Raw genomic sequence first — 27568 nt, 5'->3', positions numbered from 1 at the left:
TCTCGCTTTAATAGATTTAAAAAAAAAAAAATGCCAATAGACAAATTACTTATGTGCATTAAAATATCTGAACATAACATCCCAATGGCTGTATTCGGCATCATTTCATTTCCTGAACATAAACCATGTTTTAAACAGACAAACCCAGGATGTTGCGTTTAGGTGAGAAGGAGCTCAGAAAACGACGCTCTAGGCAGGCTTATTCCTTTTTTTTATTTATCACCATGGAAACTGGGTTCATCACCAGGGAACATTCCAGCACTCTGGTCCGGATGAAAGATTTCAGCAAACTGACACGGAGTCAAGTTCCTGAAAGGAAAGCGGACAGAGATGGATTCGCTTGCGCTTGCTGAGAGGAGGCTGCTGGGGGTAGAGGGGTTCAGTTAGCCCACGCCCGCCTCGGACTCTTCCTCTTCAATCTTCTGTATCTGTTTTTTTTTTTTTTTTTTTTTTTTAAACAACTCCTTATCTGTCCATGCTGGTCTCTGCCAGCCGGTTATTCATGATGCCCAGGGCGCCCACCCCTCCCGAGAAGCCGTTCTGATGCGAGCAGGAGCCGCCGGACTGCCGCGGGTGTCCGACCGCCATCTCCGACAGCTGCTTCTGCATGATGGCCAAGTTCACCTGCGGGGGAGGAGAAACTGGTCAGCACGGGAGGGGAAGAAAAAAAAAAAAGAAGCTTGCTTCCTATGTACAGAGGCTGCAACATCCTCCTGTTAAAGCTTCAGTATGTAACTTTTACAAAAATACGTTTTGTTTTTTACCCCCCGCCATATTTATTAAAACTGTGAGCATGGACGTTCTGAGACAGGTAATCTCTGAGCTACTGTTGAGGTCGGAAAAAAATTCAACCAATCAGAGGCAGGAGGAGGGCTTTGGCGCTGTCAATCAACCTCATGTATGCTAACTTGTGTGCTAATGGCGGAGAAACAACTTACCGTTACAGGGAAACCGCTTCTCTGCCGTCATCGAGGGCTATGCTAACTAGCTAACTAGTGTTAGCAGACTACATTATGGTGAGCCAGATATTGATTAGCAAAGAGCAAACAGGAAGGGTGTGAGCATGAGAGTGATTGACAGCGCTAAGACCCTCCTCCTGGCTCTCATTGGTTGTTTCTGACTGACTGGTGTATTTCTGCAGTTAGTACTGGGAGCACTGGGAGAAGGCAGAGGAGCTTGATTTTCTCAGATTATCTGATAATATATTATACTCTTCAACACAATAATTTTAACAATAACGTAAAAAAGATATTTTTAAAAATAAAAGTTACCCACTTCATCTTTACACCTGCAGAAGCAGATGAATACAAAGTGTTCACACATAGCACGTCCTGTTCTCACAGAAGATATATAAAGTACGCAGATCTTTTCTTTGCTTAGGTGCGACGATCTGACTAGACAGGAAGGTGATAAATGCTGAACAAGCGTCAGCAGAGGCAACCAGAAGTTGCGGTTCAACAAGGCAACGTTTCGTAGCTCCACATAGAGAAGAACAAGGCGCTCATTTCTTCCTTACGAATATGTTTAAGAGGAGCCGGCAGGATGACCACATGGGGAAAGTCTTTAGTTTGCATTCCACCTGACCTTTACATTTTTTTCCCCGTATGTTTCATAAAAAGTATTTCCGGCAGCGTGACATTTGTTGCAGGCGCTTATGCTCTGCTTGGAATTTCAATAATAATAATAATAAAAAAAAGGTGAGCAAAGAAGATAACTTGGCTTTTTCTTTTCTTTCTTGGCTTTACCTGGCTAGGCTAGATTTAATAAGGTACACATGCGCTGCTTACACTTCATTATAGTCTGATACACCCATATTTATCTTATTGTAAAATAATTTGCCCACAACTTTGCATAAAATTGTAAGTATTCGAAAAGGTTTTGTTAGAATTGTAATCGTCCTTCTGCTCATCTGTTTAAGGATCTACGTATTCTTACTACCAATTTGTATTTTTATGGAATTTATGAAAGTCAAAAAGACTTGAGTGATATTTAGGAAAATATCCTAAATATTTTCCTAAATATCACACCAGCAGAAGTCAATTTTTTTCTCTGCTGCAGAAGGAGCTAAGCTTTGGGGTGACGTTTAGCCCCTGGTCTGAGAACTAGCTTAAACGGTATTGGAAACGATACTTAATTAAAGAATTGTGATGAAAATTAAACTTTGTCCACACACAAAACACTAAGAGTAGAACAAAATGAACACGCTCTTCCCCACCGGCATCATAAGGGAAACTGGGCAGAGTTGATGGAGCTAAGTAAAGGGGAATCCATTAGGCAGGGCGATGGTGTAAACATGCAAACAGAGACACGTTTGAACGGTTCTCTGTGAATCCGTTTTTGGTCGCTACACATTGCCTGAATTAACTACGGAGAGGAAGAACCGGCCGGCTTTTTTACAACTTAACAGCAGCAAAGTATGACTCAAAATACAGACTCATTAAAAATGTATGACACCATGGGCGTAGGTTTGGGTATGGACGGTCGTGACATGTCACGACCAATATTCAAGGGATATAAAATGGTCCCGACCAATTTTTGCCATATTAATTAAAAAAAAAACAAACATATGTATTTTTTAACAAAAACAAAATAAATAAACGAAAATCTACATTGATTAGTTTAATATTTCAATATACTACGCAGTGGTAGCATTCATTTTAAAATTCACTGTTATGAACTATGACGACCCATGCCGCTATTGGCTCACAGAACGTGGATCTACGTTCTTTGATTAGCTGCAACAGGCGGCGGCCAGCTGGCCACACGCGGAACGGAAGCTCGGTCCATGGTGCTGACAGTGAACGCGTCTCCTTCTGAGTTTGACATTTATTATGAGTCTCCGAGACCATGTCGCCACCAAAAAAGAAAAGGACGACAGACATTAGAAGTTATTTCGCTACCTCGGCTGTAAGTACAGTGAGTGGATCCATAAGTTAGATATCTATCACGCAACGCGTTTGTTGTAAAGTCTGCCCCCTCCCCCCCACTGGTCAAAAATGGTCGGTGCGGAGGGGGGTTGGTTGGTCAGTAAGTTGTAAGGTCCCACCAAAACGTAGACCAAACCTACGCCCTTGTATGACACACTGTTTAGGTTTAGTTTTTTTTTTTAAGTGTTGTGTTTGTGTCTATCATAAAAATAAAAAAGAAATACGCGGGTGGTTTGAGGGTAGCGATGTAACAAAACATGAAAAAGGGGGGTGCTGTGGTGGCGCAGGGGTCAAGCGCAACCCGCATAAGGAGGCCGTAGTCCTCAACGCGGCCGTCGCAGGTTCGATTCCCGGCCTGGTGACCTTTGCTGCATGTCTTCCCTCTCTCTCATTACTACATTCCCATCATGGCACTTTCAAATAAAGGCCACTAGAGCCAAAAAACATGGAAAAAGGTCAGAGGTATTTATGTATACTTTTGGATGGCTCAAATGCTTCTAGCTGAAATACTACACGTTAAAGAAAGCAACGCTTCGTACGTAAAAGTGTTCAAAACAACAATATCAGAGAAGGAAAATCAAAAGTGCACAAGCTCGTATTTCTTACATCCGAAGGACAAAATCGATGTTGTTTTCCTCGATGTAAGCATTGAATCTAATGAAAGGGCCTTCACTGAGAATGCGGAAACTTCTTGTATATTTACAGTAATACTGCCTTTCAAAAATAATACAGAGCTTGGGACACAGAGTGAAACTTAGTTTACATTCAAAATATGAAAACAACTACTACAAGATCTATCAACACAGACAAAAGTCATATTTTCTCATTGAGCATCATAAGGATTTTTTATTTATTTTTACTAAAGTAATAGCTCTTTTTTTATTGCTTCGTAAAATATTATCATAAGTCAAGAGCGTCCCCCTGGCTCTGATTGGTTGTTTTTGGTAGGGAGCGGTGCACGACTTCAGAGCGTGACAGTGTCTTGGGAAGGAAGTGGAGGAGATCGATCTTTTCACAGATTATCTGTCTCATATTGTATTGACATGACCAGGTGACAGTTTTAACAAATATGAAAAAAATGTTTTTATTTATTTTTTAATAAGACACTGCAGCTTTAAGTTTTCTTAAGCCTAACATTAGTTAAATATTGGGCTTAGGATATTAAACGTGATACTTGTATCTCTCAGTACCAAGGAATTAAGCTAGAGAACAACAACATTTTTGTTAGGTCTTGTCAGAAAACGAAGGTGTTGGACAAAAAAAACGTCTCTGAATGCTCACGCTGCTTTCAGTTGTCGCTGCTCTCACTAATGACTTTTTGAAAATCAATACGCAGCAAATTGTGTTCGGGGGACGGGTTGGTGGTGCACTGAATGTGTTTTAATTGAGTCTATTCACACGGTTTTAAACAAATATTTAATAAGATAAAACATAATAAGAGAAACAACAGCTTTAATGAGACCAGATTTGTTTCTGTGTGGGAGGTGGGCTGATGTGAGCGGGCTTTAATCCCTTCCCGGTAAGTGAGGTTGTTGTTCATCAGAGCCTGCTGTTCCTCTGTTTAAATTAAAGCTAGAGTGACCTTCAAGCATTAACTCGTATTCCACGAGAAAAAGAGATTTGTCTTTTTGAGGTAAAACTTAAATTAGAAATTAACTAGAAAGGAGAAATTCACCTAAAATGCTGGCAACAGACATGCTAGCTTTCTTTCACCTCGCTAACATTAGCAAACAGCTGTTATCTTTCCAAAATTTTCCACCATTATGTTACAATACTTGGGTTGTTTTGCTGTTGCTCAGTTTGTGACTTTATGCCAGAGTGCGGTAGGGTTATACAGGAGGATAAATAGTCAAAGCACACCAGAAGGTTCAACTGTGAATACCTAAAGTAAGACAGAGGGAAAGTTTTGGACTCAAATCTGACCTTAAGAGACCTCCATCCTCAACACCCCTTCAATATAGCTAGTACAGTGGACCCCTGCCTATTTGTGGCTAAGTATTCGCAGACTCACCTATTCTTCTGTGGATCATAACTCCAAACTATTTGCGGAAATCCGTCTCCGCCTATTGATGAATTTTGTCCGACAGCATTTCAAAAATATTTGAAGGAAGATTCAGCTGAGGAAGTAGAAATACCACAGGAAACTGCTACTTGACATGTCATTGGCTAGTGTTTGCAAAGCAGCCAATCCAGAAGTCCCATTTATTTTCCTTGCCACTGATTGGCTGTACCCTCAAGAGGGTAAGGAAGACCTTAGATGTTAGCTTAAGCGCTAAGATGATTTACCCTCTGCACAATAATGCAAATTAAGATACATTTAATATTTTAACTATTAATATAGACAGTTAGAAACACTTTTAGAGAAGGTCTTAAGTATTTAGCTATTCATGGGGAGCTGTGGTTCCTAATCCTTTGAGACTACCCAGGTTCTACTGTTCAAACCTGCCACATATCTGACTTAAGATTAGCGTGATTCCATTAAAGGCCCAAGACCGGATGTGAGGCATCTTAAGTTGTTCCTGTCATAAGGTTTTCACCTTGTTGGCAGTCAAGAAGTCCCTCATGGAGATCATCTCTCCAGACATCCTGCGGCCCGGGTCGGTCTCGCTCTCGTTGATGGCGTCCGTCTCAATGGAGGGGTCCCTGCGGGCACGGAGATGTCCCGGGGCCACCACGTTCCGGCGAGGGTGCCGGTGTGGGTGAGGACCCTTCCTATAGAAGCAGCAGTGGCAAGAGGCTTCCAACCTCCTGAGCAGCCAATTGAGGACCTGCTTGATGACGATGGAGATGACATTGAAAAGGGAGTAGATGCAGCAGACGCCAGTGAGGATGAAGAAAAAGTTTCCGACCCGGTACGCAGCCGTGGCGTGACCCTCGTAGGAGATCCTCTGACTGCTGACCATATCCCCGAACCCAATGGTGCTGAAGGCCACAAAGCAGAAGTAAAGCGAGTCCAAGTAGCCCCAGCCTTCAGCCGCCGAGTACATCAGCGAGGCGCAACAGGACACCAAGATTGCCGCCGCTCCGAGGATGAACATGACGCAGTAAACCGAGGGTTTCCAGCCGGCGAGCGCCTCACGCTTTCCTACTCCGCCCGCCTCGGCTTCGCCCGCCTTCTCGCCGTCAGACGCCCGGCGTCCATTCTGCGGCAGCACGGCCTTGTTGCGGCGCCGTTCATGGAAGGACTTGAGGACAAAGGCGATGACCGTGATGACGCGCTCCAGAAAGAGGTTGAAGAAGAGGATGGTGGCGGCGCAGCCCAGCAGTCCGTAAAACATCAGGAAGATTTTTCCTCCAATGGTGGCGGGAGTGGTCATCCCAAACCCTGACAAACGCACAAAGACATTCAGTAGTGAGTGTTAATCCAGATTACAAGGATTGTACAGCTATCAGTGAGACAAGGGGAGGGGTGGTAGCTTAATTTGAATCTTTGTTTCTCCACAGCATACATAAAAGACTAAAAGAGAGAGAGAGTAGAACAAAGAGCATTACTGTCTCTAGACAAACACAATTTCTAAAAAAACCTCCATTTTCATTCACGCACACGGTTTTGCAAATGAATCGCTGCGCTCCTAGGAAATAAATTGATTACTTGCACATAGCAGAGGAGAAATATAACCACTTCCTGTTGCTTTGTCATTTGAACTAAGCATAAAATCTCTTGGCAATGAAAACAATTACCCAGTTACAATTAGGTACCCTCCAAGTTTTAAATTGGATGCTTCCCTTAATGATTCTGACGAGCACCTAAAACGGCTAATGTGATTGAGTCAAAGCTCGTCTCTTTAATACATGGTGGGATTCCAGTTTTCTGGAACTTATTTGGATTCTGTTAGCTAAATAAAAATATTTGTTTCAGACTTACGGTATTTTGAAAGAATTTCCAAACTCCTTGAACCGTTTCCCTGTTTGCCATGTTACAGCCACAAACTTCAGTGTGTTTTCACTGGGACTGAATGCAGCAGAGCAACAAAAGGTAATAGTTGAAGCCGTCTAATTCGTAGATTGAGTCCAAATATGTATGATTTTATCTAAGTAGCAGCTAACAGGTGGCAGATGACGCTCTGGTCAGGTGAGAACCAAAGTGAACGTTTGACCATTGCAGTAATCTGCAGTGGAAAGAGACAGATAAAATTTTTGCTAAAACACGATGTCACATTTCCACACGGTGAAACTCCTCCTTTTTCATCCTAGAACTGAAGGTGGATTACTGCAGTGCATTCTGGGATTGATCGTTTTCCTACCTCTCTCTTTGGTCCCCGTAGGTAGTTCAGTTCGTCATTACTGGATCCCAACAAGATCCAATGCGTCAAAGCATGGTCAGGTGTTAGAATGGCCCACTTAAAGTCCAGGCCGATTTTAAATCGAGTCTTTAAAGTTGAAGGAGAACAATAAGCTCAACCTGAGTGAGTTTGAACTTCATCACGAAGAAGAATGGGGGAAAATGTTCAGCTTCTAGCTGGTAGAGACACACTCTAAAGACCTGTAGCTCCAGTTACATTGACAGATGGCTCTACAAAGTATTTGCTAAGCTATAAAGTACACTGAAGTATATTAACAAGAAGCTTTATGTCATATGATTGAGTACTTTTTGCAGTTTTTGCCATCTAACACCTTTGCTGACGTCAACAGGTACAGTAGCTGTGAATGTGTGCGACGCACGAGGCCTTTTCGGATGGAAAAAGGGAAATTAAATGTTGCAGCCTTTTCTTTTTCTCAGCGTTGAGACGGAAAACAAAAGCTTCAGCCTGACTAATTGGCTGCGCTACACGGTGGCTTCTTGGGGAGCATTTGATTGCCTCTTGATTCAAATTGGTTGTCAAGGTGCTAATTGAGCCAGAGCTTTCTCCCAAACACGACGATAAAGCTGAATGAGCTGGAGTTTATGACTTTGTTTTTCTTCTCTTTGTGTTTCAAGATGTCATTTACATGAATGTCACACGCTATTTGACCCATTTAAGATACGGTGGTGGTAATAATAATATTGCAGTCAGACGGACATGAAAGGAACTGCATTATGACACGAGTCAGAATGAAACTAGCTGCTGTCGGTGACGGTTTCTGAGTTGTGCTGCTAACGTCCTAACATCCATACCAAAGATTAACCATGGGGCTCATTTCGAGCTTTAACTTGTATTTTTCAGGCAGCTGTAGATTTTTTACAGAGAAATAGCAACAGCCATATAATAAAGACTTCCATGCAGCCACTGAGGTCATAAACTGTTTGAAAACCAATCTTCAAATCGATCGGCCGGTTAAAGTTGTGGTTGGCCAGAAGAAAAAAATAATCTGAAATGGTAGAAGCAGGTGATAAAATCAGTGGTCTTAGATCTAGTTGACAGAATATTTTATAGCATAATATTTTATAGCATAATCAGGACAAAAAGAGCCATACCTAATGGCCATATTTCAGACATATATTCAATCTTAGACTTTGAATATACGTCTATGATTCGGCTTTAGATACAGATTTTAATTCCTGTTCCAGAGGGCAATTAATTTTACAGCATGTCACACTAAAAACAACAATGCACCAACAATTAATACTTAGATAGAGGGTGTGGCTCTAAATCCTACTGCTTCGACCAATGAAGGATAAAAACACCAGAGTCGTCGATCAAACAGGAAATAAACCAATAATAAACACATAATGCTTAAAAAAATCTTAGTCCCGCTTGAGAGTTAGTTAGAGTTAGTTTTGCTAAATTTAATGCATAGTAGCCCATTGAGCTCCTATTAATGTAGCATTAGTTAATTTGCATGAGAAATAAAAAATAAAAAAAATCTTAGATTTTTACTCTTATTAAAATGTCACTACATTGACACTTAAAGGGGACAGTATTGTGTGTTTTCCAGGCATTTTTAAATATTATCAGAACTATCTTACCTTCTGGTGTTATAAAAATGCTACATATATCAAATGTGGCTTAAAAGAAATTCTACTTCCTGATTTAACGCCTTGAAATTGGGCCTCTGTCCCTTTAACAACTCCAGCTCTTTCTGAAACTCCGCCTTCAAGAAGTCATCACAACATGGCTCCACTATTAACCCTTTAACAACATTTTACCAGAGAAGTAGCTCCTATAATGAGCTCAGCTGATAGCAAACACCTGGTGGAACTGCACTAATTGCTGCTGGCTAGTCTGAAGGAGCTGAGTGTGGAAGGTTGCTTGATGAGGAAATAACATTATAACATGATGTAAATCTTTAAAAAATCTATTTTACATAACACTCCCCCTTTAAAAAAACAACACATGGAGTTTATACTGCTGCATGTGGTCCACAACTTTTACACATCTTTACCATATTCTTATGAACAACCAGATAACACTTTAGAAAAGATCAACAGTGTTTTAGTTCTTTAAAACTATGCTTAGTATTCTCACTGGCAATCTTTCAGAATAAAACGAATGACAAAATGGTTAACTTCTGTGTGTTTATTTTAGAATAATAACTTGATTAGATCGCCTGTGGAGGAAAGGAAACAGTAGCGCCTTAGTTCCTTGTGACTCATCGCCTTTGTTTACCATGTTCTCAAAAAGCCCTTGCTGTTATTTTAATCTGCAACAAAAACAGAAGTCGAAAATATCACTAGATAAATAGACTTGTTTTAATAAGTCGTGGTTGCAGCAACAACCTCTGCACAGCTAATCACTTCCCTGTTTCATGCTTGCGACTTCACAAACCGACGTGTTTGTTGCAAGGTTGGAAATGAAAATAACAAATTCTGACAATAGATATGATTCAAATCCGAATATTGAAATGGAGCCGTGAAAGTGGATTGCTCATGACAAAGACACAGTGTGCTTTTTACTCGGCGCAGTCTCACTCCAATATTTAGAATCCATGGCAAACAACTCCGGTGGAGTCCCGAGCCGCATTGTTATATCGCCATCTGAAGTTGGAAACAGGAAGGAAAAGGTCAAAGCAACAAACTCAGGCTGAATATTTGCTGATGAGACTGACGCAACTGAAACCTTCCGGTCTTAACTTACTCCTTAAATAACTTGCATACGTTATTTTTTATTATGTACACAGACGAATTAATCGACTGGCACATTTATCGACGCATCCCAACTTAAGACACAAAACAAGATGCTCTGGTGTTCCATTCGTGGTCCTTAATAATGTAGGAATTTTCATCTACATAGGATTTTCAGAAGCTTGGCGAAAATACATGGCTTTTTATGTTTGTTTGTGTTTTTCTTTTCTAGAGAATTCATGGACTGGAAATGGGTTCTGGTCGCCAGTGTGTCCTGCTGGTTGTCATTTGAAATGGCCTTCAGTAGACAACGGGTGGATGAATTCCATATCACCTCAACTAAATTGGCAGCGAATGGGGATAACATTGTTTCCAAACCAGATAATTCTCCATTAAAATGTAGAAAGGTAGAGAGGTAGAGAGGAAATGCACGGGCATTAAGAGATGCTCTGTGCACTAATGATACCGTCACAATGCAGCACTCTGCTACTGTATGGCACATCAGCCTGTCATGATGCATGCAGTGCTTTTAGAGAAGATCCAATATGGCAGTTTATTTTAAAAAGGCTTTATCAAAGTAACGAAGTGAGAATGGTACGTGGGATTAAAGAGTAGACGAAGGAACAATGAATAAAAGATAAAATTGACCACTCTGCCGTCACATACTGAGCGCCTCATTACTTTCACTGTCTGAGCCCCACAAGCATTTTGTTCTCTGTTCACACATAGAACATCTTTTTTATTTTTTTTAACTGAGAACTTAATGTAAATGCTTTATACACTTCCTCGTGAAAGTATTCCCAAAGCACTTTCAGATTTTGTCACATTAAAACCTCATATTTCAACTTATTTTGCTGGGATTTTGTGTGATTAGAACAACATGCATTATCAGGGCATAATTCTGAAGTAAAAGCGGCACATATAAAGGGTGTGGCAGCCAGTGGTGCACAGATTGCAGTTTTCTGGCTGGATCGCCGATTACCGATCTTTTAAAAAGCCTAACCTGCCGATTCTGATTTTGGCCAATACCAATTTTTTATATACAGTATATATTTTTTGTCTGAAATGTCGCTAAATATAGCAGTAAAGTTACTGAATTGGCAACAGTGGGGTGACTGTTGTTGACTGTAAACGTGCAGATATGACCTGGTGGGCCGGTCCGTCAGTCAAACCTCTCTGACGGGAGAGCAGAAGAGGACAGAGGTTGATTTTTAGACCTTTGCAGACGAAGATAAGAACGGTGGATAAGATCCGCTTCACATGTAAAAATCGACCGCTCACCGATATCCCAATAATTAAGGAAATCGTCCGGCCGATAAATCACAGTGGCAGCCCCTCTTCACTGTGATATCACTAAATAAAATCCAGTGCATCCAATTGCTTTTCAGTCACGTAATTATCCAGAAGCCTACATCTCATTTAATACAGTTGGAAACCTAAACCATAAATATTAGAGATGCACGATATTGGATCTTTGTTCGATATTCGGTTCGCCTATATACTAAAACTAATTTAGCCTATAACCAATACCAATACTGATATTTATCTAAAGCTTGTAGAATGGACCGCTGGTGAGGTTTTTTTTGTCTCCCTGGTTAACCGCTCTCTTACTTTCTCGTTGGCCACCATGAACTCATCGTAATGGTCGGCACGGCGGTTCTTGAGATGGTTAATCAACTTTGTTGTCTCTCCTCCTCCTATCACCGATGCTGAGCAGTCGAGGCAAATAGCGGTTCTGCTATCAGTTTCCGACATTTTAAAGAACTTCCACACCGCTGACATTTTCACTTGGTCCTGCTCTCCCGCCGTGATCAGATTAGTTTGGTGTCATAACGTTGTGCTGTGCTGCAGGCATCATTGTCACTGGTTTGTCATATAAAAACAGCACCTTGTATATCGATGAATTATTTTGACCTGAATAGCCAATGTTTGGTATTAAAATTTTCAGCCAACATCAGCCGATGCTAATATCATGCCGATAATGTCGTAGTAAATACAATACGCTGCCACCACCATGTTACGGGATGGAGACTGTTGGAACATTTTAAAATGTACCGTAAGCCAAATTTGGACTTCTTGGTATACGTTCAAAACCCAAAGTAGATGCTTTTCTGAAGAGTGAATATGTGAGCTTGTCAAAGTTGACAGAAGTCACAGGTAGCTGAATAAAGCACCAATCATGACGAAAACCAAGGCTGCGACGGTTTGGGCCTAGTGCAAGACATATTCGCACATCCATCTCGGCTGATCCCTTTCCGATGGGGCTGTAACGGCAACGCGTGAACAAGTTTGAAGGATTAACCGATGAACTCATCAGAGAATGATTTTTTCCTCATCTTAAGCAACATGAATCTGTGGGGTTCACACCGTGTGACGCAACATGTCTCTGAAGAAATTGTGATGACTTCATGGATTTCTCCCTCATACACGCCCTGAGCCTGCTATCGATCAGAGGTCCTGCCACGCCGTCTGACGCTGACCGTAAATTTGTTCCAACCATGGCGCTGGAGCGAAATGGAGACACAAATCTGAGGAGATGTTGTGACAACACAGGATCAATAGTGACAGTTATGTTGGGTTGAGCAGATCTGAAGGACTTTAGGGCTTTGTCTCCGTCTCACACCGACACCAGCGAACCCAGGACTCTGACGGAGGCTGACAGTTCTGAGAATTTTACACAAATGCGTCATTTTTCCATCTCGTTGTATCTCAATCTCGTTGTAATCGGTTGATGACAATGACAATAAATCTTATCTTATCTTATCTTATCTTATCTTCCTTTGTTGGCTGCTACTGAGCTATTGAAGGGGATTTCATGGATGGACAGAAATGACGAAACTTTCTCTTTTCTTCATTTTGAATTCAGGTAGAAATTTAGTTCTGGGATAACGACGGTGTTTGTAAAAGGAAAAGTGTGAAAGAATAGAACTCAAAGGAAGATGCGTATAGTTAGAAAACTGCACTGTGCCATTCCAGATTATACTAATAGACTACCTTGTACAATACTGCAGGGCTGAAACAATTTACCAGATTAATCGTGATACAATATAACTGACCTGACAGCAGATACTTCGTCACACATACTTGTTTGAAGAAGCAAAACGAGCTTCTTCTTAACCGAAGTGCCAAAAACAATCTGCCTTCAACCTGCAGTATTTTATTTATAAAGTGTAAAAGAAAAAAAATATTTTTTTACTTTTTTTTTTAAATCAAAGTTGCACAATTTGGATGGAAATCAGAAACACATTCTCCGACAAGACTTTTCTCTTTTTGGCCGCATCTATTTTTGTAAATCTTAACTCTGTTGAACACAAAAGTTGCTTCTGGTTTCGTCTTCTTCACTTAGACTTTGTTGCCAAGCAATGCGGCTAAATGCAGTTCAGACAAATTCTCATTCTGCGTCCATTTTACTTCATGCAGTAAAGGCGACTGTTAGTGTGTCTCATACTGAAGCACACTGATGATATTACAAAAACAAGAAAACAAAAGAGAAATTGGTCTGTTTTTTTTTTTTAAATGGTAAATGTTTCATTCGGTTTCCCTTACAGTCTTTACAGTCCGCACCCAGAACTCTGAATACAAATGCCTCCATACTTCTGTACATGTGCACCTATTTATAGATCTGTGTGGCCGTCAATTACCGACTGTAATATCCAAAGAGAAGATTTAATAACTTGTTCACAATGCGTTCATTCTGCGGCCGTCTTTGATCCACGTTCCTCTTTTCGAGTAACCTGAGAAATTTCCATAACTCTCTCGATGTCAAATAGTCGCACAGACCGTTCCTGTTGTCAGGGCTGTTTGGGTCCATCTGAAACACCAACCCTTCTATATTTAGAATCAAGTCGTTCCAATTTACATGTCGTTTAGCTGCCGGGGTGATAACACCCCTACAATAAGCACTAGTGATGGTACTTATTGTCCACTGTTGCTGTGTGCTGAGGAGAGATAGCGCTGTGCACCAGAGGCCGACTCTTCCCTGTCCCTGGAGAGTTGAGCAACACATTTTGTGAAAATAAAATAAAATAAAAGCTATTCTGTGGAGAGCGCATTGAAAAACTTTGATTTTGTGAATTCTGTTTTTTTTCTATGTCAGGCTTTTTTTTTTTTGTCCAAAGCTTGAAATTACGAATGAGCAATGAGTGTTTTTGCGATACAAAATAACCAAATTGCTTTATAAATTTCAGATCCAGAAATATTTGATTAATCAGACAGGGAATCGACATGTTACTGTAACTCGTATTAGCCCAGGTTTTTAAATGCTGATTGCTGTGGGCAGGAAGGATCTCCTCTAGCAGTCTGTACTACAGCGACTCTTGAAGAACCCTCTGACTGAATGCAACCATCTTACAAAGTCTGAAAATCTGGAAAGTGCGGTGCGTATTTGAATCCGTTTTGCGGCCTTAAGCAGGTTTTCCATCCTCCCATGTTCCCATCAACCAGGCTGAGAAAAGCCTCCCCACAGCATGACGCTGCCGCCACCACGTTACGGGATGGAGACTGTTAGAACAGGAGCAGACTCTGTCTTTGTACTTTGGTTTCCACGTACAAATTACATCTAAGCATAATCTGACTGTTCCCTCCTCTTTTCAACGTCAAACCTGATACTTTACTTTGACTGGACTTTAATCATTTTATTCTAACGGTTGTATTTCTACAACGTTATGGCAATGAGTATATTATTTACAAACCTCCCACTATTAATGTTTTCTAATACAGAACACATTTTATGGGTAGTAATTGTTCTTTTGCTGTATGGAGCAATATACAACAGAACACAGGCCTTGCAAAATTTATGCACATATATCTTCCCATGTGTTATTTGCTAATTGCTAAAAAAAAAAGGGTTCAGAAGAATCCTCCCATTCCTACACTGTAAAAAATGTCGCTGTAGAATTTACAGTAACTTACTGGCAGCAGGGTTGCCAGTAAGTTACTGTGATTTTTACGGTAAAGAAATTACAGTAACTTTACGGTAATTTTTTACAGTAGCCTTACTGTAATTCTATTACAGTTTTATTGTAATTTTATTGCAGGTTTTCTGTAATTTTTATTACTATCTTACTGTAATTTGATTAGTGTTACTGTAATTTCTTTAAAATAGCACAGTAATTATATAACATGGTTACTGTGATTTCATCACATTTTTACCAAAATAAAATTACATTAAATTAAATTGTAGTAGAATTACAAAACGTTGTCATTTTACAGTAGTTCATAAAACTGCATCCTTTGCTAGCTTTAAAAAGTTTAAATGTGAACTTGCAACATAATTTACCAAACTCTCAAAAACTGTTTTGCTTTTCTAATTTAAAACATATACATGTATATTTTAAAATTGCTTTATTTTACTGTCAATTTAACTGTACATTAAAAGTTTACAGTACAGCCGTAAATTTCCGTACATGATCCAGCGGTCCAATCACGTCCCATATACTTTCCATAGGCATTTCAGGTCACAGTGAAGAGCTGTATTTTCAAAACCCAGCCACCTTACTGTATTTTCATGCTGTAGTTTTTACAGCCATTTGTTACAGTGTATATTATTGCAGAGAGTTGATAAATGTGTGAACAGAATCCAAACTATAACTTTTTTTCAAAAAGTTATAGTTTTTAGCCATTTCCCCCCTGTGTCTACATGGAAAACACTGTTTTTCTGGGGGGGGGGAGAATGACGAAGAGGTTTAAATACGTTCCACAGTGAGAATTTTGCCCTCTCATTCTAATGTGGACAGCAAAAACACATAAAAAAAAACCAAAACTCTTATATACTGTATATTAGCCCAACATCTAATCTGATCTATAACCCTAAACGAGTCATACATAACAACAATCGCATATTATCTACTCAGCATCGCACCACTTCTGGTTTGGGGGGAGTAAATACTGCTCTGGGCCATTCTCTGCGTTTCCATGTGGACGAAAAGATTTCTGGAAACGGTGTGGAACTTGGTGTTTTTGAAATCTGTTGTAGAAAAAAAAATGCATTCCTTTGTGGACTGTGCCGGGAGGGGAGGCTGGTGAATCTTTCTTTACAGGGAATGAATTATTCATCAGAGCATGTATGAACATTAGATTGAGTGAAGTTGCACAAAAAAGATCAGTAACGCTGCAGTTTCTAACAACTTTTATTGCTAATTACTGAAGTTAGCATTGGCTAGCTGTAACAGAAACGTCTACATATGTAATTTCTACATTGTAAATTTTTATAACTAGTGTGAAAGCCTTCCAACTGGTCGCAACATACTTATTGTACTGTGGCAGAAAATGGTTAAAATGTAAAAAAAAAAAAAATGAATATGGAAGCAGTTCTGTTATACGGTTAGCTTTCCTGTTAGCTAACGCTCCTTGTTGCTCCTCTTCAGAGCTACAGTTTTAATGTCAGTTATTATTACTGTAACAATCTGAGGTAGGTTATAATGCTTGAAATGTTTCCATAAAACACATTTTAAAAACATTTAGTTTAAGCTTTCACCATTTCAACACCAAACTATATGCTACAAAGCTAATGCTAACAGGCAGAGTACGCCCTCTGACACCAGTCTGACATCTGCAGGTCTGAACTTTACGTAATTTGTTCAATGTACATAACACTATACAATGAAAACAATCATTTTATGTAAAAAATAAAATAAAAGGTGAGATTATTATGTTTATTGGAGTGTGTGAGAATGCTTCTGACTGACAGTTTAACCTGCATAATCTGGTCAGTGATAGTCACCCTATCAGCCAGACATCAGATTCAGAAATACAGAAGATATAGCAGGCATTCAGAAATAAACATTCGATACCAGTGCTGGATCAGATCAGCCCCATCTCTGCCGAGACCAAATTCCCACTTAATGCCTTACACTAAGCTTTGGAAACCTCACAGTAGGAGAAGCAGTGTGTTTACCAAAAGCAAAATAAAATCCCAGAACTTTGGTCGAGACCAATGCAAGAACTACCAATGTGAGCAAACCAGAATATCCTCTCGTTTACAGTCAAAATTATAACCAATTATAACTGATATTGTTATTTTCTGACAAATTTGACAGTTTGACAAGTAGTCAAGATGCTTCAGAGCTGTCGATTTATGTCGGATTGATTGTTAACCATTGAATTACTCGTGTATGTTTTAATACTTTTGCTGCATTTAATGACACAAGAATTAATTTATGAGAGTGACTTTTCATTTCCAAGTCACTGTCAGCTGTGCCAGGCTTTCTCCTCCCCAGTAATGTGACGAGAAAAGTTAAAAAAATACATTTGCAGCACAACTTTGTCAACGAATGAATGACATAGCTCCCTGCTCTGGGAGGCACAGCAAGCGGGGGGTGGCACAAGATTTCCACAACATCAGTTGCGCCTTACATCCCAAAAGTGAGTATTTCATTATGTCAACAGGAAATTTGCATAATTTCCATAATTTGCATAAACGAGGAACAAACTATAACACAAATTAAAGGAATGTTTTACTGTTTTTGAACAAGTCTGTGCTGCATGCTATAGCTAAAAATCTGAGTTGCTTCAACCACTTAAACTTCAGCTGAGTCATTTTTGGACCTGCAACAACAATTAATTTTGCAATAAGTTATTGCGATAAACGATGATATTGTTGCTTTGAGACAGTTCTCAAGTAAAAATAATGCTAGTGGCAGAATATTGCTCAAAGATCAATAAACTTACAATTTTAATTAACATTTATCACTGGAACTGGAAGACATTTTAAATGGCAAGGCCAGGCAACTTTACTTATATAGCACATTTCAGCCATAGACAATTCAAAGTGCCTGCACAAGAAAATTTAAAACAAAGTCAAGCAGATTAAAAATAAACATTAAAATTTTGAATATAGTGAATGAATAGAATTTAAAAAATTTAAGAATAGGTCGTGTCAAATGAGGTTTTTAATCTTGTTTTAAATAGACTAAAGGTAGGGGCAATCTTACAATGAGCAGGAAGCTTATTAATATCTAAAACAAATAAACAACAGAAACAACAAATATCTTTTTTATGACGTTTCATTCTGTAAACAAAATTGTTCTTAAAAAAGGCTAGTTGAGACCAAAGCACCATGATTGCAGAGTTGAGAGAGGGAGAGAAAAAAAACGGTTAACCATTTAAATGGAAATTATTAATTTATCTTGCGATTGATCGATTAATTGCTTATTGCGACAGGTCTGCAAATACGGTGAAAATGCTGTTGGTTGTGCAGTTCTGAAGGGATACGAACAGATTTTTCTCTGTGCTTCTCTGTTTGCTCAATCCATGAACAGAAACGAGAGAGAGTGAGAGAAAATATTACTTTTTTTCCCCTTTTCTTTTTTACATATTTACATTTTGAATTTAGAGGAGACGGCACATTTCACAGTTGGGATAAGTTTGTGCTTATCCCAAGAAGAAAAAGAAAAGTGTGAAAAACAAACATTGACCCAAAAGACGGTTCGGTCAACGCGTTTGACCTGAAACGACCGGCCGGTGCGTGACAGGTTGCTGCAAAAAACCTCACCAATTGTCGACACCACGGTCCCCACGAAGTAAAACGCTCCCGTGAAGTCCCACCGGGGTCTGACCGTGTCCACGCGGATGCCCGCCACGTTCGCCTCCTCGTAGCTCCTCAGGAAGTCGCGCAGGTCCCTCCTGCTCAGGTTGTGCTTCTGGGAGAAGTGCTCGAACCTCTGCGCCCAGCGCGCCTTCGCCTCCCGCTCCTTGGGCTGCTCCAGCGCCGAGAAGACGGCGGCGCCGCACAGCAGGTAGAGGACGATGAAGAGCGCCAGCAGCAAGAACCGCGCGTTGTCCTCGTTGATGGGGCTGGAGGAGCCGCAGCAGCAGCCGCTCCTGCATGCCATTATGTTGCCGTTGTCACCGCGGCGAAGGAGCGGCGGCGGCTGTGGGGGACCGTACGCGCTCCACGGAGGAGACGGAAAAGTCCATCGCCGTGGACTTTCATTGCGTTTCTGGCAACAACCGGTTCCAAAAAAAAAAAAGAAAAAAAAAAGAAAGTCAAACAAGCGAGATGTTTGCAGCAGTTCCAGAGTCTGGATCTGATCAGAATTAGAAAATGTTAGAAGATATGAGAGAAACAACCTGTACACGCAGCGCGTCGTGCTGTTGTGCTCTGGTTTTTTTTTTTTTCCTACCGATGCGTCTCCAAAGCTGTCCCCGCCCCGGAGCGCGTCTTTTACGCACCAGAGTCTGATCACCTACTGCTCAGCTGGCGCGCGCGAAAGAGAGACAAGATAATGAGCCTGAACGCAACACCTCCGTCATGTTTGACCCGAGCCAAACTTTTGGAGGTTTGATTCCGACATTATAGAGCGTGTTTGGGATCAATAACACTTGACCTTTGCGGAGCTCAGATGACCGCCGCATCTTCACCCCGGGACCGCGTGAGCAAATGTCACCGCGGAAATAAATTATTCAGGATCAGAGAGAGGCACCCAAAGAGCTATTTCTGGAAACGTGGACGATCTGACTAAACAGCCAGGAGCCAACGGACTTATGGATAACAAGTTCTACCTCAGGTTGTGGATTGAAATTTGAAGTCCTTAAGTTGGGGGAGTTGTTGTAACACTGCAAAACCACAAAATCTTACCAAGTTATTTTGGTTTAGTTTCTTGTGCAAATATCTTAATAAGACAAAACTAACTTATAAGTAGCTTTTCAGCAAGATAGAAGACAATCATTTCTTAATTTTGACGAAAAAGTGCTTGTTTCACTGGCAGATTATTTCACTTATAAAATAGGAAAAATGTCTAGTTATAAAGTATATTTTCATCGTTATCGACTCAAAACAAGCCTCTATATTTTGCTAAAAATTTACTTATAAGTTAGTTTTGTCTTAAGATATTTGCACAAGAAACTAAACCAAAATAACTTGGTAGGAGTTTGTGTTTTTGTCGTGAATAACAAAAAGTGACAATTGCCAAAGTACTTTTTCCATATCTTATGAAACCAACTTAAACGTCGGTGTACTTTCTTTCTTTTTTTTTTACGGCATATTAGTGACCAACACAAAGTAAGACATAATTGTGACGTGGACACAAAAATAAAACTCGGTTTTCGTTCAAGAATAAATTTTGTTTAGAGATAAAAATCTCAAACTTGTCGCATGGATTTGTGTTTATCACTCCTGATTCAGAGTCACAACTCAACTCAGATTGGCAATTAGTCGATTCCTGTGTACGCTATGTATCAGACTTCCCTATGTTGCATTCCAGTAATCATCTTCCCAGGATTTGAGCATCTCTTGTCAGATCCTTCTTCTGAAATGCCTGGTGCGGCAGCACAAAGTTGATCTGTTTGTTTTAGTAAAAAAAGGAAGAACAGAAACATATGTTCCTTCTGGTCTACAAGCATGTGACGCGTTGTGTTGTTCTGTCACATAAATTCCCAACAAAATACGCCTAAGATTGTGCTTCTGACGTGGAAAAAAACAAACAAACAGGAAGACGCACAAGGATTAGAAATTCTGTTGAGCATGAATCGAAAAAAATCAACAAAAAACCGTTTTTTGTGTGTTGGAATTCCAGACTTATAAAGAAACATTTATATTTGTGTTTGTCTCAATAAATTGCGTGAGTCGACAGAAGCCTTTTGACAACGGCCAATCAACGGAGGAGACGAAGGCTAATCGTTTATGTCGGCAGCATGTCCGTTTCCATGGCACTCGGGGAAATTAAGACATTTTGCAACCACAGTAGCAGGTCTGTTGTATCTTTTCCCTTATTTGACTTTTATCCGTAGATTTAGATTCTTCTTTTCGCCAAACTCTGGAAGAAGGCACTTTGCATCATTTCACTCCTGTTTACAAGCACCATGATTAAGCCCATGCCCTCATCTTTCCCCTCACACACACACGCACACACACTGCTAACACACGCACCGGCAGGGCTCTCGGGTCTTTGAGTTTCCACACAAAGTGAAACTTCCTCAAGCGGCGTTTCCAGCTTCCCCAGCATAATTGTTGCGCTTATCGTGACCTTTGAACTCCCCTCGGCGGGCGGTGATAAGACACTGCGGTTTTTTTTGTTTTGTTTTGTTTTGGGTTTTTTTATGATGGAGTCAGGTCGATAGGTCAGAGGAGTTTGAAACACAAGCATCCCAAAGGACGAGGCCTGTTCCGCTTTTCAGTCGGATTACGCAGAAACAAAACAAAACAACCGAGGCGCTGATAAAAAAAAACCAACAACATCTTGATGTTTACTGAATGAACCCAAACGTTAACGAACGTCTTATCTAACTAATTCATTTAATGGTTTGCTACGTGTTCAAGTCAGTTTCTTGTACAGTAAGAAACGTTTTCAGCAAAACCTACCCCACTCTTTCGGCAAAGTGAATCTGAAGCATTTAAGTGGTTTTAATTTCTCTTTCTGGGTCAATCAGGGGGGTTTGGTCAATTTTAATCAGTAGCTAATCTGTAACTTTCATTTCCATTTTCGTAAATGTGACACGACACGGCATTATTCTTCTAAGACGCCATCCTAGTAAGGCAGATATTTGTTGAACATACAGAAGAAAATAGCTACTTGTGTATGTTTGATCGAATCTTTGGCCAGAGAAATAATTAAAAGTTTATATGAAGACGCGGACAAGAATGGACGAGGACCCATGAGAATCTTGCATTTACGGAAAGCGACAAGGATGGGAAAGAAGGAACTGCTAGAGGACTAGAGCAAAAAGTGCCAGCTTCAGGTCGCCATAACAACCATTGTATGATTTCTAAATCTAAAAGCCTTTGAGACAACAAAGGGTGTTTCCTGAACTACTGTAACAAAAGTAAACATGTGGAGTTTGCTCAACTCTCACAGGGCCTTAACTGAATATCCTTCCCTCAGTCAGATGAGACTAACTCACTCTCTCTCTAAATGTTAGCGGTGTTGTTGTTGGCGAAACAAAATAACAGCAGCAGTAGGGAAGCCATTGAAAACGGCACCGGTAATTTTGTCAAAAACATTTACTTCTCCCCACTGAATCACTGTACTCAAACTAAAAGGTTATTTTCCTTATTCTCAGTTGTTTTTGGGGTTTTTTGCTAGTTTTTGCCGTAGAAGTTTCCATTCTAGACTTCTGTTACTCATCTTGACCAGCGAGGTCAGTACCTGTTGAAAGCAGGTACTGACTACATACAAGTTCACTTATATTGTAGTGTGAACTTTACAAAAAAAAAAAAAAAAGCAACTCCGTGTGCAGCTGCTGGAAGAAAATATTTACCACAGAGAATCAGTTTGGCCAACCTGGATGTTTTAAGATACAAAAGCCACAAAAAAATAAGTAAATAAAAAAGGTCTGACAAAAATGCCGACTTGTTTCTGAGGTATCTCAGAAAACAAAATCGAAAGCTTCACAAAATGTTTAGCTTGAAATATGCGTCATTAAAACCTTTAATTTTTTTTTTTTTCCCCAGAGAGTTTTTTGCGGCGCTAGTGGCTCGTATTTTTTGTGACAGTAGGCAGACAGGAAAGAGGGCGAGGAGAAGACACGCGGCAAAGGCCGCTGGGACCGGGAGTCGAACCCGCGACGTCCGAGTCGAGGACTAAGGCCTCCAAGCGTGGGGCGTGCTAACCCCCTGCGCCACCACAGCACGCCCCGAAAAATTAGTCCACCAGTTGGTTGGACGAAGTTTGTACTTTTTCTGTGGGGATACGGATTTTAAATTCCTTTCGCAATGTAAGTTAGTTGGCCTATAAGATATTAATCACACATCGTGAATTTTGTCTTAGCGGGACAAAATCTCGTAACCTCGTGTATTTAATGTTATTTTTGCGGTGATTTTCTTTCAGGCAAAAGTTTGAGTCGCACATCTTCATTGCGTTCTGTGACTTGAGACGGTTGAGGCTGCCTTTGCTAGCTGCCTAGCTCTCTAGCTAGCTGGCCTTTTTGTGCCTACCTTGGGAAAATGCAAATTTGTGGCTAGCTGTACATTTCTGTGGAGACATCTATGTGAAATTCCATTCATAATGGTCTTAAAAAGTCTCAAGTTTGAGTTTATGAAACCTGCAGAAACTCAGTCTTTGTTTTGTTACGCTCATAATAGCGTTAGCATGAATCACTTGATTCTACACAAAGCAGCCATGTTTGTTTTAGTCTGCTCACTGTCTCTGCTCTTTCAAACTGAAGTGTGCTGATGCTTTAAGGAGCAGCATTTTTTTTTCTCAAGCTGAATATTTATTTTAAGTTCAACTGTTTTTATCAAAAAATAAAACAAAGATACATGCTGAGCTTTGACGATGATTAAAAATACTAACAATGCCTGCCCTTAACTACAACAGATTTAGCACTTCACCAGTAGGAGTCAAGTGAGAGATTAAACTGCTCATCCTGGACGGCCTGATGACTTTACAGGTCAGTAAATGTGTTTTCTGAGAGGACAAAAAAAATAGAGCAATTGAAATCTTATTTCACTTCAGCTAAATCACGAGATGAAATTGAATTTTGGCGAATACAGTCGCAGTGCACGTCTCCCACTATCGATCTTAAAGGGAGGGGAGATAGCCGTCCTTGCGGCGCAGGGTAACCATAGTAACAGGGAACTAGGTTACAAAGGACAGTATGTAAACAAGAGTAAAGTAGTGCTCAAAGGTGTCATAGCAGCTAATATTCCGTCAGGAACACGGTCACGAGAAGGTCTTTATCTTCTTTGTCTGTTTTTTTTTTTCTTCCCTGACTGTGTGTGCGGCGAAACATGGAGAAACTCCAAACTGCAGGGGCGGCTCTACAAGGGGGGGTGAGAGGGCAGCCGGCACCGTGTTTTAGAGCCTTCCTACCCAGTTTTCTTGTCCTTAAAGTGAAACTTGTAATAACGAGTTCTAATTTTTAATTTTTTAAAAAATGGAACAATATATATTTATTTACATTTATATGTACATACATGAGATTATATCCAGGTGGCTAATTTCCATCCCTAGTCGCATTGAAACTAAAAGCAATAAACAATCACTTGTTTGTCAAATTAAATATAAATTCGGCGTGGCGTGCTGTGGTGGCGCAGGGGGTTAGCACGCCCCACGTTTGGAGGCCTTAGTCCTCGATGCGGACGTCGCGAGTTCGACTCCAGGTCCCGACGACCTTTGCCGCATGTCTTCCCCCCTCTCCTCACCCTCCTTCCTGTCTACCGAGCCACTAGCTCCTCAAAAACTCTTCGGAGAAAAAAAATACTGTATATATATATATATATATATATATAAATTCGGCAAAAATATATAGTTGTAAATGTAATGTTAGGTCCCAGAAAAACACACGCACTGCAGTGTGCGCTGTCTGACTCTGGTCGTTTTTGACTCTGAGAAAAATGTCCTGGAAGCTGTGTGATTCTTCATTTCCAGGAAAGACTTTGTGCATTCATGTCCGGCTCAACAAGAGGATCAAAGATGATTGAGTAATTCCAATAATATTGGTCGCGAAAAGGTGATGGGCTTGTCGCTATGTTGGATGTAAAAGCCTTCTGGACAGGTTGTCTCCAGGAACCAGAGGGCTGGAGAAAATCTTACATGAAGCTAATCCATAAAAAGCTGCAGGATTACGTTCTAAGACAGATTTGGATTTCACAGCACTCTCTTTGGGGAGACAAAGATTTTGTCTGTGCATCAGCTGGGGTCATTATAGGAGCTACGACTCAGTGGCAAAAAAACGTTTTTTAAAGGGTTAATAAAGGAGCCGTGTGGTGATGACTTCCTGCATGTGAAGTTTCAGAAAGCGCAGGAGTTTTTAAATAGAAAAGCGTATGAACAGTTGAGAACAAAGCAACAATAAAACAGCAGCAGCATCATCACACACGTATAAAAAAAAATGAATGAAATGTATGTGTGACAATTCATTGGACAACATCAGTCAGCAGACTAGTCCAGGGAAGTTTGAGGAAGTGATTGCGTCCTTTTCATATTGCCTGCGAGTTTAATTTGCAGAGAAGCCAACTCTCCTCCGCCCTCACCCTTTGAAAAGCAAACAGCTAACCGTGTTGTGCGACAAAGCGCCTCCGTCACCTTCTTCCTCATCCACTGCGCTGCTGCGAAATCAGCAGACTTTACTGCCAGCCGAAGACACCCAGAGGCGGGATTAGCTTGGAGCCAATTAGCTGCTGCAGGTGTTGGTGCTGCTTTAGTGCCAGAGTGAAATTGTACCTCTGTGAGAGGTGTGTGTGTGCGTGTGCAAAGTTTGGTGGTTTAAGTGAGAGTGTGAAGGACCTTCATCTTCATCATTTGATGCCTCAGAGAGATATATAGGCACCCTTATGACAAAATTTAATCGGTGGAGTTATTTATGACCCTAATCATTAATTGCTTTTAATTTCCGGTGACCAGATGTGTTCCCCCCTAAAATAAACATTCCTTCGACATCTGTTAATCCCATCTTTGTGACACTTTGTTTTGGTAAACTCCTTCTGACCTCTGAGTTTTAAGAGTAATACAATTAAAGTATGAAAAACAATAAGTGTTAGATAATCAAGAATAATAAATATATATATATAGCATATACTATACCAAGAAAAGTTTAAATAGATTCGGATGTTGTATTTACCTCTGGTTTTAAACAGAAGGTCTTCCTGATACACAGGGGGGAGAGGACTGACCCCAACCCTGCTCAACATGCCATCTGTGTGTGTGTGTGTGGGTGTGTGCGTGCCGGGGGGGGTCAGGACATTTACTCACCAACTTTTGTGACACTTTGTTTTGGTAAACTAACTCCTTCCAACCTCTAATAAGGTCTGGAAGCTACAATTGAAACGCCACCACAGGATGATTCTCATGACCTCTGGGGAAAGGTCGATGGCAGTGGTGCTCAGTGTACCGGTGTGGGGGTGTGTGCGTGCGTGTGGGTGGTGTGTGTGCATATGTGACCACGTGTGAGGGATTTAAAGTACAACACAATTAAAGTATGAAAAACAATAAGTGATAATCAGTATCAAGATTATCACATTTCCCAGAGAAGTTTAGATTTAGAATCCTGTAATTACATAAGGGTTTGGTCACCAAGCCATTTGTGCGTTCGTGAACTGTTTTACTGCATTATTTATGGCAGCACGATTAGTCAGTGCTGACTATGAGTTTGTGATTTCCTTCATCCGTCCCGAAAACTGTCACTTAAATTTGAACCTCTTATAGATTTGTTTTTCTGTAACACTTGCTAGTGTGATACATGTCGGTAAATGTCCTTCATTTGTACACGAATATGTGACAGACAGTATACAAGAGGCTACTCAAATTGAACCTTTATCTTTCCGCAGTTAAAGTGAAAGACAGCCTCTAACATCTCTCCCTTTCCAGAATTTGTCCTCGCATCATTGTGAATGCTTTCGTTCAGTTTTGTTTCTTGCTGTTGAATCGACACTGATCTTCCCACTGCGTCATGATTTCTCCAAAATAGTAAAGGTTGGTTTAAATACATTTGAAACTCATAGATTTTTTTTTCTGTAACACTTGCTCGTGTGATACATGTCAGTAAAAGTTCCTCATCTGTAAATTTACTTCTGAAGAATATCCGACAGGGACTTAACAGGCCTAGGTGAGGATACTCTGAGCAAATGCTGTTTGTTTGATGTATTTCACCATGTCCAAATTACAGACAACTATAGACATCATTGTATATATATATATATATATATATATATATATATATATATTTCATATGTGTGGGGGTGTGTGTAATGTACCAATTTCCCTTATGATTAATAAAGCATATATTTGTATTGCAATAAATTCAGCCAATAAGATGGCGAGAAAGCTTACAAGCCCACAAGAGAACCATCACCATCAGTTATGACATCACAGGCCTTTTCATGCATCATACACAAGAACTGTATCTTATAAAGGCACAAAGTTCCATAGAAATCTACCCACTTTTCACTGTGCGGCTTGTGCGAATTGTGCGGATTGTGCGGAAAACATTGTTTTGAGCAAAACCTGTTTGAACAAACCAGAATGCAGAAACCAATGGCCTATCACCTCAACAACGAGCTCTTTGACATTTTTCAGCAAGAGATCAAGGAGCTGCACCAAGATGTTGCGGCCATTACGATGGAGAAGTTAGACACAGAGCGCTACTATGAAGACCTTGTCTCAGACGAGAGGGAGGAGAAGCAGGCCCTGCTTCTGGAAATCCAGGAGCTTAAGGAGAAGCTGGAGAAAGCTGACTCCAAGAACCAAGACCTAGTGGGCAGAGATGAGACAACGTGCTGCCCCACAATACAGGAACTCCAACAAGAGTTAAAGGAAATGCAAAAGAAACACCGTCAAGAAATTGAGATGCTCACCATTGAGCATGAAATTGATCTCGCTGTGGCTCAGAAAGAGGTAAAGGAGCTCCAGGAAAAGCTAAAGAATCAAATAAATCTTGGTGCCAAAGGGGAAACCAGCGAGATTCCCCTACAATTCTCTAGCCACAAGATTCAACTGGAACTGCAACAGCTGGAGAAAACTATCCAAGGAGAAAAAGCACTCAGGGTCCAGGCAGAGAATTTCTTGGAAATATTGGAGAAAGAACTGAAAACAGAACAAGGACATAGAGCCCAAATTGAGGCAGACAAATGGGAAGCAGTGGAGATTGCAGAAAAACTGATTGAAAAGCTTGAGGACGTGGAGAAAACGTCCAAGGAGGCTCCATCTGAGACCAAACTTGAACTGGAACTCCAAAATTTAGAGAAAATGCTCCAAGAGGAGAAACGACTAAGGGTCCAAGGAGA

General features: G+C 40.5%; 1 protein-coding gene across 1 annotated transcript; it reads right to left on the bottom strand.

Moving 5' to 3' along the window:
• Positions 1-431: 431 nt before the first annotated feature.
• Positions 432-19019, bottom strand: LOC102224964 (potassium channel subfamily K member 13-like). The gene is made up of 4 exons (XM_005809926.2): positions 18979-19019; positions 18401-18848; positions 5465-6252; positions 432-624 (listed from the first exon to the last, which is right to left on the bottom strand). Exons 2-4 carry the CDS (start codon positions 18738-18740, stop codon positions 466-468), a joined length of 1287 nt encoding a protein of 428 aa, XP_005809983.1. The 5' UTR covers positions 18741-18848; positions 18979-19019; the 3' UTR covers positions 432-465.
• Positions 19020-27568: the final 8549 nt, after the last annotated feature.

This window comes from Xiphophorus maculatus, chromosome 15 (assembly GCF_002775205.1).
Source record: "Xiphophorus maculatus strain JP 163 A chromosome 15, X_maculatus-5.0-male, whole genome shotgun sequence".
NCBI lineage: Eukaryota > Metazoa > Chordata > Actinopteri > Cyprinodontiformes > Poeciliidae > Xiphophorus > Xiphophorus maculatus.
The sequence above is the reverse complement of the archived record's forward strand: the minus strand, read 5'-3'. Positions and strand labels throughout refer to the sequence as shown.

What these genes read in the sequence shown, in the direction of transcription:
- LOC102224964 (XM_005809926.2), bottom strand. Translation starts at nt 18,740, where the DNA reads ATGGCATGCAGGAGCGGCTGCTGCTGCGGCTCCTCCAGCCCCATCAAC. An exon ending in GACCGTGGTGTCGACAATTG is followed by an intron (nt 6,253 to 18,400) that starts GTGAGGTTTTTT and finishes TGCGTTTGTCAG; the next exon opens with GGTTTGGGATGACCACTCCC. An exon ending in ACTTCTTGACTGCCAACAAG is followed by an intron (nt 625 to 5,464) that starts GTGAAAACCTTA and finishes CCTCCCCCGCAG; the next exon opens with GTGAACTTGGCCATCATGCA.